Consider the following 13,014-nt stretch of genomic DNA (forward strand, 5'->3'; position numbering starts at 1 on the left):
TCTAAAGGATATCTTTGCTGGATATATTATTCTTGGCTCATAATTTCTCTCCTTCAATAGTTTGAATATTTGTTTCCACTCCCTCCTGGCTTGTAGAGTTTCTGCTGAAAAATCTGATGATAATCTAATGGGCTTTCCTTTGTAAGTTACCGTCTTCTTTTCCCTGGCTGCTTTGAGGATTTTTTCTTTGTCGTTGATTTTAGACAGCTTCAATACAATGTGCCTTGGAGAAGGCCTGTTGGGATAGAAGTAATTAGGTGTTCTGTTTGCTTCTTGGATTTCAGGGCCCAGTTCTGTCCACAAGTTTGGGAAGTTCTCATCGACAATTTGTTTGAATATATTCTCTGTTCCCTTCTCTCTTTCTTCTCCTTCTGGTATACCCATTATTCTTATATTGCTCTTTCTGATGGAATGAGAAAGTTCTTTCATTTCTTTGAAGTCTCAATTCTCTTTCTTCTTCCATCTGTGTTATTTCCAGGTTTCTATCTTCGATGTCACTGATTCTTTCCTCCCTCTGGTCAACTCTACTACCTAAGCTGGTTATTTCGTTCTTGATTTCTTCTATGGAGTTCTTAATGTCCAGAAATTCTATTTGGTTCTTTTTCAAAATTTCAATCTCTTTCGTAAAATGCTCATACTGTTCTTTGATTGTGTTTCTGAGTTCGTTTAACTGCCTATCTGTGTTTTCTTGCATCTCGTTGAGTTTTTTCAGAACTGCAAAGTTGAATTCTCTGTCATTTAAGTCACATATTTCTGTATCTTTAAGTTCCTTTTCTGGAGACTTTTCACTTTCTTTCTGAGCTATCTTTTTGCCTTGGTTATTCATGGCAATTACTGATTTACTATTTCTCTTCCTAGACATCTACAGGAGTGGCTTTGCAACAGGTAGATAGGAAGAGGTCTTTCTTTTGTTTTCCAGTAGTTGTTGGTATAATGTTTTAGTTTTTCTCCGACTGCAGCCTATTTTTCTTCTCCCACACGGTAGTGCTGTTTTCACTGCACTATTCCAGCTTCTCGCAAATTGGGGGATTCCCTGGGAGAAGGGCTTCTCCTCTGTTAATAGTTCGTCTAGGTCACAGGGCGCAGTGTCCCAGTGGGTATGTGGAGAGCTTTAGATGTTCCAAAGCTCTCCAGCTCCAGATTCAGAGCCTGAGTGTTTCAGCAATTCTGTTTACTCCTGCAGGGATCCGCCCAGATAGGTGGGGTCAGGGGCGGGGTGAGTTTTGAGAGGTGGCCCAGAGCAATGGTGGCGACCACCACCACAGCCGGTCCTGCTTCCACAGCTCCCTCCCCTTCGCTGGAACTAGTTGGGTTGAGAATTTGTGTCTGCGGTCCACAGATCTCAGAACAGCAAATATTCTATTCTTTTGATCTTACACTGCTACTGTTCTTTTTGTATCACTGGGAAGGTGGGGGCGGGGCAAGCTCTGGGAGGGTAGGGCAGGGGCGGCTAGTCTCAGTGCCTAAGGCTTCCCGTCTCTGCTCGGCAGTGAGGGCTTAAACCACCATTTTCAGCCTTCTTCCCTCAGTCTTTTCTCTGAGGTCTCTGCCGTGAGCGTTGGGTTCAGCCGTGTTATATGCTGCCCCCTCAGCCCTGTGGGAAGTGGAGCCCTAGGAGTCCGAGTTCTTCCCTCTCCCACAGCTGCGGTAGTTCCGGGATGCTGTGAGCTCGGAGCACTGAGCTAGGTCTGCGTCCTGCATGGCTCCGTCTCCACACTTCTCCTTTCCCTCCTCCCCCGCTCATGCGATTCGTCACCTATAGGTGACTTCGGTAGTGGGCCTGTTCGTCATGCCTGTCTGCTGTACAGGGAATCCTTTGTGGAATTATTGTTGTTCGATTCACTGTAAATTCCAGGGAAGCTTTACAGAGGCTCACCTCATGCCACCATTTTCATGACATCTGTGTAATGGCTAATCTTCAATGGAATACTGTAGCCAGCAATGCAGCACTGGCTATAAAGGAAAATAGTAAGGAGGGGCTCAAGTTCTTTTATGCTTTGAGGAGTCCCTGAAAGGCTGACCCTGATCCTTGTTTTAGAGCTTGCTGGACCACTTAGAAACCCAGAATCCTGTTGCCCAGAATCCTGCTGTCACTGCTGCCTATAGAAACAGCAATGTCATAAAGTAAAAAGTTTGGGTACCATTACGCAGCCATAAAGAAGAAAGAAATCTTACCATTTGCAACAACATGGATGGACCTAGAGAACATTATGTTAAGTGAAATGTCAGACAGAGAAAGACAAATACCATATGATCTCACTTATATGCACAATCTAAAGAAAATAATAAGTGAATGAACTAATCAGAAACAGTTTTGGAGACAGAGGAAAAACTGAGGGTTGCTAGATTTGAGGGGGGGGTGGGGATAACGAGGAAGATGAGGGGATTAGAGAACAGTCGGTAACCACAAGATGGCCACGGGGTTTTGAAAATTAATTTTGGGAATGTAATCAATAATGTTGTAAAGATTTTGTAGGGTATCCGATGGACACGTGTCCCATTTGGGAGACAGTGGAAATGGCTCTGTGCGATGTCAGAGGGATAGTGGATGGGGGAGGGGGTTCACACAGTGTGAGGGCTATAAATGACAAACGTGTAAGTATTACTTTGTCTTGTGCACCTGAAACTAATAAAAAAATGTTGATATTAAACCTATCCAACAACTGTAAGATTATAACAAAAATTATAACCAGTTAAAAAAAAAAAAAGTTCAGGTACCAGCTAGGGGTCAAAGCTTTAGGAGAGTATGGAGAGTTAAGAAGCAACATCTTCGGTCAGACTGGAAGGGTCATCACAGCATCCAAACTCACAAGAAAAAATCATTCCAAGGTCCCACGAAATAGCGTACTCTGATACTACAAAGGTAGGGGCATCTTCTGACTTCTTTTGAACTAGCTAGGAGGGTGCCTTGATAGTGAGGTAAACTCACAGAGGCTGGTAAGACAGCCTCTAACTTTCTATTCAATTTGTTTTATTCAGGACATCCAGAAAGGACTTTGATTAACGTTTCTTTGTTTCCACATAAATCCAAAGGTGTCTTGCAACATAACTCTGAATCTCTAGTGGGAAACCAAAAGAGAAATAAGCTAAGGTGTGAAAATTAATGCTGTGGGTTTTTTTTAAGGTTTAGGTGCACAAAACAAATTAATACTTAGACGTTTATCATTTATATCCCTCACACTGTGTCAACCCTCCTCCCCCCATCCACTAACCCTCTGACATCGCAAACAGCCAATATATTTCCAGTGTCTCTATTCCTAATGCTGCACTCCGCTTCTTGTAAGTATATACATATGTGTGTGTGTGTGTGTATATATATATATTTGACATTCATTATTGTTAATTTTGGGAATATAATCAATAACGTTGTAAAGATTTGGTAGGGTATACGATGGACACTAGTCTCATTAGGGAGAGCACTTCAGGGAAGATGTAGATGCCTGATCATGGCACTGTACACCTGAAGCTGAACAATAAATTAATACTGTTGTGTTCGCACAGGCTGGTGGTAATTCCGTATGTGAAAAATACAGACCTCTACCAGACTGGTAACTAATATGATTAGATAGTTTTGGAAGTTTCAAGGGGTTGTTAGCTGGACAAAATGTGAAAGAAATATGTGTACCCTACTAAAAAGAATAGAAAAAAGGTTGTTACACAGCAGACAGCCTGATGTGCTTTTGATGTGAGGGGTTACTGAGTTTGCCAGCCTGCCACACCTTTGCTGCGGTTGCTATAGTTTCGGGGATTGTGACCCAACTAACTCTGATGTCATACCCCAGGGTCATAAGCAGCAGGGAAAAGCCTTGGCCCCTCAGTCTCTGCCCAGCTGCTGACGGGGGTGGAAGCCAGCTGCGGGTGCCCAAGAACTTGGCACTGCCCAAATCCATCTAAAGGGGCACATCTCCCTTCTTGGTGGCACATTTTCAGCCAAAAGTCAACTCTAACTTCGTGATTAAGGTAATGATTTTATCAATTTCTTTCCTTTTTTTACTGTTCTTTGAGGGCTATTTATTCACTCTACTGGTATTGACTTTAGTGTTTTTCCAGTGGTCCTATGTGATAACGGTTACAGCTATTTGCTTAATTTCACTTCGTTTAATATAACGAGAAAGACTGGTTGAACTGGGGTTAGCCAAAATTCAGCAAAAGGGGGTGAGGTGAGCTCGATTCTTTGAAGGTACCCGAGAGCGGGTAAAGAAAGTGGAGCTAGGTAAGATTTAGTTAATGGGGTTGGGTGGAAGTAAATCACTGCATTTCATTTCGACAGTCTCTAGACCTCCTTTTAAATTTGCTTCTCAGCATGCCATTTTTCCTGATTGGTATTCTCCCAAGTCAATACGATAGTCCCATGGTCCCACACTTGGTGTGGGGAGTCTAAATTAAAGGAAACTACAGACGATGCTAAAAGATAATGATCCTGATCATCAAGTTCGAGCTTTTCAGAGCGTCCTTTCCTCATTGCTCACCCCACCTAGTCTACACCTGTGTGAAACACACAGATGGCTTTCAGGAAGCCCTCCAGAGACTCTTACCCCAACAGAGCCAGTTTCTAAAAACCATAGAAACCAGCTATTCAGATTACTTTCTCTTTCCAGATGTCTGAAAATATTGACTGGTTACACAGCCACACAGACGTGTGCAAGGTGGATCTCTATAGCCCGAAAGAACAGAAAGAACAGGACCGTAAAGTGGTAAGATGCAAAATGACTCCTACTACGGGGTAGAAAGGATTGGCGTATGAATACAGATATCCTGGAACCCGGGATAGACTAATGGAGGGTGATAGTGTCATTTCTCCAAGCAACAAAGATCAATACACTCTGTGAGGGACCAGCATGTTGATGTGTCACTCAGGGACAAATCAAGAGAGGGGCAGGAGGAGGAGTGATGTCAAGTAGCTGGGGAGGGGGACAAGGTGGGCGGAGCCTCAGGGGAGGGAGGAGTGGTGGTTGCCTAGTTACCAGCTTCTATTACCTAACCTCGGACGTCGTAATGACATCACCTACTATCGGTTAGTTGCGCTGAAGTGGGACTCCCCCAGGAGGGCAAAATACTTCCTGTTTCCCAAATTTCCAGAGATTTGCATACAATTCATATGTTTTAAATCACGTTCAAGTACCACTCATATTGTTATTTATTTAATTTGTGTTTCAGCAGTGATTTTCAAATTGTCTTACATTTAAAAATTACCATCACCTTAAACAACATTACTCATAATATCACAGGTTTGATGTTCTAGTATGAATTTTTCGCAGAAAGCAATTTAAAAATGCACCTATTAAACACAGTAATGGTTTTCCAGCTACCAGTTAAAGTTTCTATAGCATCATCAATAGAAAATATACCACATTTGGGGCACACTAGTGTAGCAGAAAGTACTCTAAACTGGGAGCCAGGGGAATCGAGTTCTAATACAGCTCCACCTTTGAGTTTGTGTCAGTTGGGCAAGTCACCTCTCTTCTCAGTTTTCTCAATAAATGCGGATATTGTATTCTGGGTCTCTCTGACAGGTAGGTATTGTCATCCAGGAAACACAGTAATGCTAAGATTCTGTCTGCATAATAAGACTTATTGCGTACTCACTGTGTACAGGTAATATACTAAAAGCTTTATACGCACTATCTCAATGAATCCTCACAAGAACCCTATACGGTAGGTGCTATTCTCATCTCCCAGAAAGATCTCATCTCCCTACAGTCTTTTCTCTAGAATTTTCTAAATTTTATCCTCCTAATTTGATGCAGATATGTTTTATTGATGTGTCCACCCTGAATGTGGAAGGGAAAGATTCCGAGGTATGTATTTTCTGCTCCCCTCAGAGTTGGAATGGGTGGGAAACTGCTGAGAGGGTTATCAGTGACAGCATAAAGAAAGGGAAAGGCTGTGGCAGAGGGGGGAAAGGTGGAGGGGACTCCGGTGGATCGCTATTATTCTTGTGAGGCCAGGATCCCTGGTTGAGAATTTACTGGCATTCTTGAGACCAAATCTCATTTTAGAAGCCACTTAAGTTGCTGGTAGGCCTGAAAGGATTAAAGCATGGAAGATAGCCTGTCAGAACAGTGAAAAAAACTGACCAAAAGGTCAAAGACTAATGGAATATGATTCCTAAACGGATGGCTTTGTGACTACCTCCTGGAGGGAAGAATGTAGTAATTTGTGCAGAGGAAAATATCTCGTTCTTTAAAGACTGGCTAGCATTACAAGCCTACTTCTCCAAAAGGAAAAGAGATAATAAGAGACATGACATTCATGCTTTGAAGCGGTAGCAGGGTGAGGGGCCAGCTTGGTGAAGTTTCAAAAAGCAACTATTCATAAGCCTCTCATCTCTCAATCCATAGGATGCTGGTGGTTCTGGTTCAGGAGGTAACGTCATCCTGGAGAAGCTGAAAGAAAAAGAAATTATTTTGATCAAGGATACCGAGAAGCAAGACCGCTCTAAGGTATGCTTAGCCTCTGAGTCAGCCTTTTCTAATTCCCAGAGCCCTGTGATGATTCTGAGGACTCTGTTTCAGAGACAGTAAGAGTACTATTGTCAGACAGGCCAATAAATTTGCATAGTATGACATTGTAGAGAACACAGGCTGAAGTTCAGAGTCAAGGTAAGCTCAACACCCAGGTACCTAACACTAATCACAGGAGCTCAGAATGCCCTTTCCTGATTTCAGGTACGTATTCCAAAGAGTATCTTTCTATCTTTATCCTAACAAAGACATGGACTTATAAGCAAGACCCTTTGCGGTGTTTTTTGTTGCCTTGTAATGGACTTGTGTGCTCCGTATTGCCCAGCGTCCAATAAGAAAGAACAAGGATATGGAGCAGAGAGAATCCACCATAACCAAGAACGGCAGTTGCCCGGTCCCCACCCTGTTGTCTAAGAGATTACCCAGGCTGTTCTGTAGCATAAAGTTACAAGCAATTAGACTTGCACACCACTGTCACATACAGAATCCTGTTGTTTTTATGAAAATATTCTAAATTATGTTTGTTAAGCTCCTGATTTGGGGCGGGCATTAGAGCATATGACAAGTCACTTTCACCGTCCGATAAGCCTGGAGTGGCTTGTGTTGGAACAGGATATTTGGCTTTAGCCCAAAGGAGTCAAATATTTCTTTTTCTGTGTCCCTATGCTCATGCTATAACCAGAAACAACCTTTGTGGCCCCAGACACCTTTGGAGTGATGAGAGTGGCCCCAAAGGAAGGAAAACCAATTCTGAAATATTCTTCAAAGGGTTTTAGATTCATATGGGGGAGTAGGGGGGCGGGGGTTAACTCCATTTTGGAGTCTTAAGAAAGGGATAAATTACACCTGATGTTTATTTTTAAAAGAGTAGGCCATATATACTGTACACAAGGCAGCTCTCCTTGATTGTAACCCAAGGCCATTTGCACAAAGTTGACTTTATAAGACCCCACATTTCCAGGAGTTCACTGGAAAGACAGGAGATGAAACAATGGAAAGGATAAAGAGGGCAATGGTACTTAGCACTTAGTAGATTTGTACAATACATATACACATACCCAGACATGGTCATATATACAGTATCTACACATACATTTACACAAAACAACACACACATCAATATGTGCATTTCTATACAGTAACAAAAAATGATTTATACAATGACACACACATGCCTGGCTACATGTGATACGGGCAAATACACACAAACATATAAATATATATAATCATAAAGAACTACTTGCACACATATACAAAGGTATACAGAACCGATGCACTGACATGCCTGCATGTGACACGTAAACATCCATGTACACATCCATGCACACCATGCATAAACATGCACACATGTTATCACACACAAGCGTTGATAAAACAGTGACTGTAGAGATTTGGGTATAGACGTACACACTTATAAATCTACCTCGTCTGCTGCACACACATACAAACTTAAACAAAGTGATACATATTCACTAACACACGTTTGTATGCATCGATACACACATTGACACAGATACAATGACATCCCCACTCGTGTATTCACACACATACACAAATACTCAGAATATGTACAACACTGACACACATTCTCAAGCATTGACATAGCACATAAATATAACAAACTGATACCCAGTTTATTGACATACACAGTCATTATACGATCATCTATTAACACATATTCCTATTTTAACATACATTTATTAATATATTATACATTAATATATTAATGAGTAGGTATGTTAATACATGAAATAATGCTTTACCATATATAAATGCATTTGTAGTTATATGATACATGCCATTGGATTTATATCACAAACATATATGCAGATCAATCAAATTGACACTTCCTTATTTACACATTCAGAGACAAACTGACATGCACACTCATTTTTACATTCACACACATGTATAAAATATACAAACTAACAAGGACATGTTGGTCTATACATTAGACATATACAATCATTATTCATGTTAACACATTACACGTGCTTACAATTAGTCACATATGTGCACTGACATACACATACGCACAGACACACAGTGGCACATTTTCACACACCAACAATACAGGCTGACATTCTCACATCTACTGAGATGTTCACACTCATGAATTGTTATACTATTATACACACACATACATAACAGACACATCCATATACTTTGGACACATATGGAGATAAGCACACATACGTAAATGAAATTGACAATAATATTGATAACACTTGCATGTAGTTAAGTGTACAATTGGATATACTCCGAGCTTTTGTGGCTACCACTTGTGCTTGAATGTGTATTAATGGATATAATTGTGTGTTACGTTTCCATGTAAATTCTAAAGGCCAAACCCTTAATCTATGCAGTTGAGAAAGCTATATCTTCTAAATAAAATAAGGAAAAGAACTCTTAGTTGTTCTTCTTTTTTCAGATGGAGGGATCTGTATGCCTTTTCAAACAAACTCCCTCTGATCCTCTAAGTGCTCTCAATTGCCTTCTCGATCTCCAGAGGTATGCCCTGGGTTTCCAACATGTACTGAGTCCCACAGCCTCTACCTGTAAATATAAAGTAGGAGAAACAGAGGGCAAACATCACAAATTAGCCTCTGGAAACTGCGGCAGCGTTTATGCCAATCAACTGAACATGGATTACATGGCCAGTGGACCTCAACGCCAACGTCTAGAAATGATAGCACCACAAAACAACAACAATAACCAGAGTCCTTCCACCTCTCTGGCAAAATCTCCTAACACTCACAGGGCAGAAACCTCCCCTGAGGAAGAACGTTTTAGAGCTGGCCTTTCCTCTTCTATCAACCAACTGTCTTCTTTGGTAATGCAGATGGTCCATAAGGAAGTCAAGAAATTAGAAGATGGAAGCAAATGCTTTCATCATTTAAAGTATCCACCCTCTGCGGACAAAGGGAAAAACAGCCCCCGAAATGCTGTAAGCAAGATTGCTTCTGAAATGGCCCATGATGCTGTGGAAATGACCTCTGCAGAAATGCAGGGCACTGAAGAGGAGTGCCAGGAAGGTGGCCGGAAAACGTTTCTGCATAGTGAATTAATCCACAAGAATAAGAGGGCAGACAGACAGATGTGCCAAAGAGGTAACAAAGAATTGCCGGATTCTATCAGCAAAGGACTCATGGTTTATGCAAATCAGGTAGCATCTGACATGATGCTTTCTGTTATGAGGACTTTGAAAGTGCACACCTCTGGAAAACCAATGCCTGCCTGTGTCGTCCTGAAGAAGGTGCTGTTAAAACACACCAAGGAAATTGTGTCCGATTTGACTGACTCCTGCCTGAGGAACCTGCACAATATCACCGGGGACCTGCTGAGTGACCCTAACTTTGTCTCAGCTGTCAAGAGGAATTTGTTCAACCATGGAAAACAAAATGCTGCAGATATCATAGAGGCCATGCTGAAGCGCTTGGTCACTGCTCTACTTGGTGAGAAGAGGGAGAGTAAATCACAGAGTCTGTCATATGCATCTTTGAAAGCGGGGTCCCGTGATCCCAAGTGCAAGAACCAAAGTCTCGAATTCTCCAACGTGAAAGCTGAGATGAAAGAAGAGGACAAAAACAAAATGAAACCTGGTAAATGCAAGTCATTGAGTAATGCTGAAAAAGTTGGTGAACACATCCTCAAGGAGAGCCTGACCACATGGAACCAAACACAGAGAGACCAAGGCAAGATCGCTGGCAAAGCATGCACCAGTAAGGAAGAGAAGAGAGAAAAGATCAGCCCTTCCACAGACTCATTGGCAAAGGACTTGATTGCTTCTGCCCTTATGTTGATCCAGTATCACCTGACCCAGCAGACCAAGGACAAAGAAGCATTTGAAGAAAACCATCCCGCTTCTACCATGAACTTCATGACTCAGAGTGCCCAATATGAAAAGAGTGGGTGTGGCCAAAGTGCCAAGGCACTTTCAATGAAACACCTAGAATCTCATGGAGCTCCTGGGCCATCTACCTCGCTAAGGGAGACTCAACAGGCAGATTCTCAGAAGTTAGATATGTCAAACATCGTTCTATCACTGATTCAGAAACTGCTTAATGGGGACTCCTTCAACTGTGATGAGCTATCTGACGGTGAGAACAAACATTCTGAGCCCAGGTCAAAAAAAGCAACTTCCATGTCCAAGAGAGGGGAAGAACAATGCCATGAGAATCAAGAAGTTGACTTTAGCAGTGGGCTGAAGCAAATGAGCCGACAATTCATCGATCTGCTGGTAGAATCTGTGATGAAGCTCTGCCTTATCATGGCCGAGTATAACAACAATGGGGAAGCCCTTCCCGACTTGGAAGAAGAAGCAGAGTTGGCAAACAACCCCAATTACCAGGCTGCTGGCCCCAGACGCAGTCATGATGGTGCAATGTCACAGAACTGTCAGTACCCTCCTGGGCTGGAAGTCATTGTCAGTAATCAATGCTCAACAAGTAAGTTGCAGAAGCAGCTCCAAGCTGTCCTACAGTGGATTGCAGCCTCCCAATTTAACGTGCCTATGCTCTATTTCATGGGAGATGATGATGGACAACTGGAGAAGGTAAGTAATGACAGGCACAAGAAGAAAGAGGGTTGGAATGGGCAGGGGGAGGGGCAGGGAGGCAGCATTGTACTTAAAGCGGAAGCGTGGTCCAATTGTTTTTCAAGTTTGCTCTTCACCATGTGCCTTATGAATTACTTTCAATTCATAAAAAGACACTAAAGTGGCAAACCATTAATTAAGTCGTGCTCTGGACACTTTAAGGCCTGCACATTTCAGCCAAGAGAAGGAGAGTAAAATTAGCTCTGCTTTATCATGATCCTTTGGTGAAACTGTTTGGTAAACATTGGAGAGCAATTTTTAAGTCTTATATTTTGAGCTTGAAGGACCCTCCAAGGACTGGAGAGAGAATAAAAGAAAAAGCGAGTTCCTTCCCAAACTCACAGGTTCTACAAGTGCCCCGAGGTTTTTTGTTTGTTTGTTTGTTTCATTTTTTTGCCCTAGGCACCTATCTTGCCACACCCTAGTCCTGGCCCTGCTCCTCCGCCCTTGAAGAGTGATATTCATAGAGATGTGACTTCTCTATGTCTGTCTCTGTCTCTCTCAGCCTCTCTCTCTGCCTCTCTCTCTCTCTCTCTGTGTGTCTCTCTGTCTCTCTCTCTCTCTCTCTCTCTTTCTCTCTCTCTCTCTCTCAGACACACACAGCTTCATTCCTACATTTGATGGGTTCCAGAGAAATAAAATACTGAACCAAATTATTTTCAGTCCAGTACCTGAGCCCAGCTGATCTTCCCTACTTCCAATCTCATACTATTTTTAGGAAGGTTGGGGAATGGCGACCCATAACCTTGACCTAGCAATCAGCACAGACTAATTGAAGGACCCAGCACCTGGTGAAAGTATTAAGTGAACACAATTGATTCCAGAGTTTGTTTTTTGAAGCTCAAAAGAAAGTACCTTTGTCATTTTTATCAATGTCATTAGAGGAGAGTCAAGGAAAAACAAAAGTCAGTCCTGGATTTGTGGCAGGTTTTACTCTAACCCTAGAGCCATGCATGGAAAGGTGTGTTGGTGGGTAGTTTACTTTAGCCATCTGGAGCTCTTCTCCAAAAGCATCACATGACTCAAACTCTTTCTGCTCTCTCCACAGCTTCCTGAAGTTTCAGCTAAGGCAGCAGAGAAGGGGTACAGTGTAGGAGACCTCCTTCAAGAGGTCATTAAGTTTGCTAAGGAACGACAACTGGATGAAGCTGTGGGCGACGTGGCTAAAAAACAACTGCTAGACTGGCTGCTCGCTAACCTGTGACCTAACAACACCTTAACACCTCTCCAGTTACTCCCTCACCCCTAGTAGCATTCCATCCCAGCTGGGCACCCCCTCCATTAGGCCGTTGAACAACATGCTAAATGGCTGTATTTCCCAATACACCTTAACAGTTGGACTCCGCAAATACATGGTGTCCATAAGCTGGGCAGCAACATAAAACATCGTCATTGTTTTCTTGATCACGTATATCTAAGGCAAAAGAAGGGAATGGGTCCCATTTCCAGGACCGGTGATACAGTGTTGGACTTGTGTTCGGATGTTTCCAACACTGGGTTATTTTCTGAGCTCCCAAGACACAGGAATGTAACCCACGTATGTGTCTCTAAGTAATTTTGTTTGTCCAAATAATTTGAGTTCACAATCTATTTAGAGTTTTGCCATTTGTGGACTCCTTGTGTCTACTGGAATTGCACACATAAGTTTCTCATCCTCCTCCTAATCCCAAGGATTCAGCTTTCTTGGTCTCTGTTCAGAGTTTGCAGATGGGCTAGCTTACACAAAAACAAACTGATGTGAGTATATTACCGATGGATATTGCAACGCCCCCACCAACCTTGCCCCACACACATCCTCACTGTTCACTGCACATGGCTATTAGTATTTACTCTTTAGCATGGCTATTTAGTATTTACCATGCAGAACTACAATAGGATCTGATCCCCCCATACACATGTGACTACAGCTTCCTTATAAGATAATTCCTTCAGTTGATGAGATTTCCTTGACTT

At 42.3% G+C, this 13,014-nt stretch overlaps 1 protein-coding gene across 1 annotated transcript; it reads left to right on the plus strand.

Moving 5' to 3' along the window:
* The first annotated feature begins 2,845 nt into the window (after positions 1 to 2,845).
* On the plus strand, positions 2,846 to 12,265 carry LOC109439836 (A-kinase anchor protein 4). The gene is made up of 6 exons (XM_074323599.2): positions 2,846 to 2,863; positions 4,599 to 4,694; positions 5,748 to 5,798; positions 6,342 to 6,443; positions 8,896 to 11,019; positions 12,110 to 12,265. Exons 2-6 carry the CDS (start codon positions 4,599 to 4,601, stop codon positions 12,263 to 12,265), a joined length of 2,529 nt encoding a protein of 842 aa, XP_074179700.2. The 5' UTR covers positions 2,846 to 2,863.
* Positions 12,266 to 13,014: the final 749 nt, after the last annotated feature.

This window comes from Rhinolophus sinicus, chromosome 18, assembly GCF_057876585.1.
Source record: "Rhinolophus sinicus isolate RSI-liver-muscle chromosome 18, RSI-T2T, whole genome shotgun sequence".
Classification (NCBI taxonomy): domain Eukaryota; kingdom Metazoa; phylum Chordata; class Mammalia; order Chiroptera; family Rhinolophidae; genus Rhinolophus; species Rhinolophus sinicus.

Bases quoted from the DNA above. Each gene is read 5' to 3' on its own strand.
- LOC109439836 (XM_074323599.2), top strand. From the start codon at position 4,599: ATGTCTGAAAATATTGACTGGTTACACAGCCACACAGACGTGTGCAAG. The intron at 4,695-5,747 runs GTAAGATGCAAA...AATTTGATGCAG, and splicing joins AAGAACAGGACCGTAAAGTG to ATATGTTTTATTGATGTGTC. The intron at 6,444-8,895 runs GTATGCTTAGCC...TTCTTTTTTCAG, and splicing joins AGAAGCAAGACCGCTCTAAG to ATGGAGGGATCTGTATGCCT.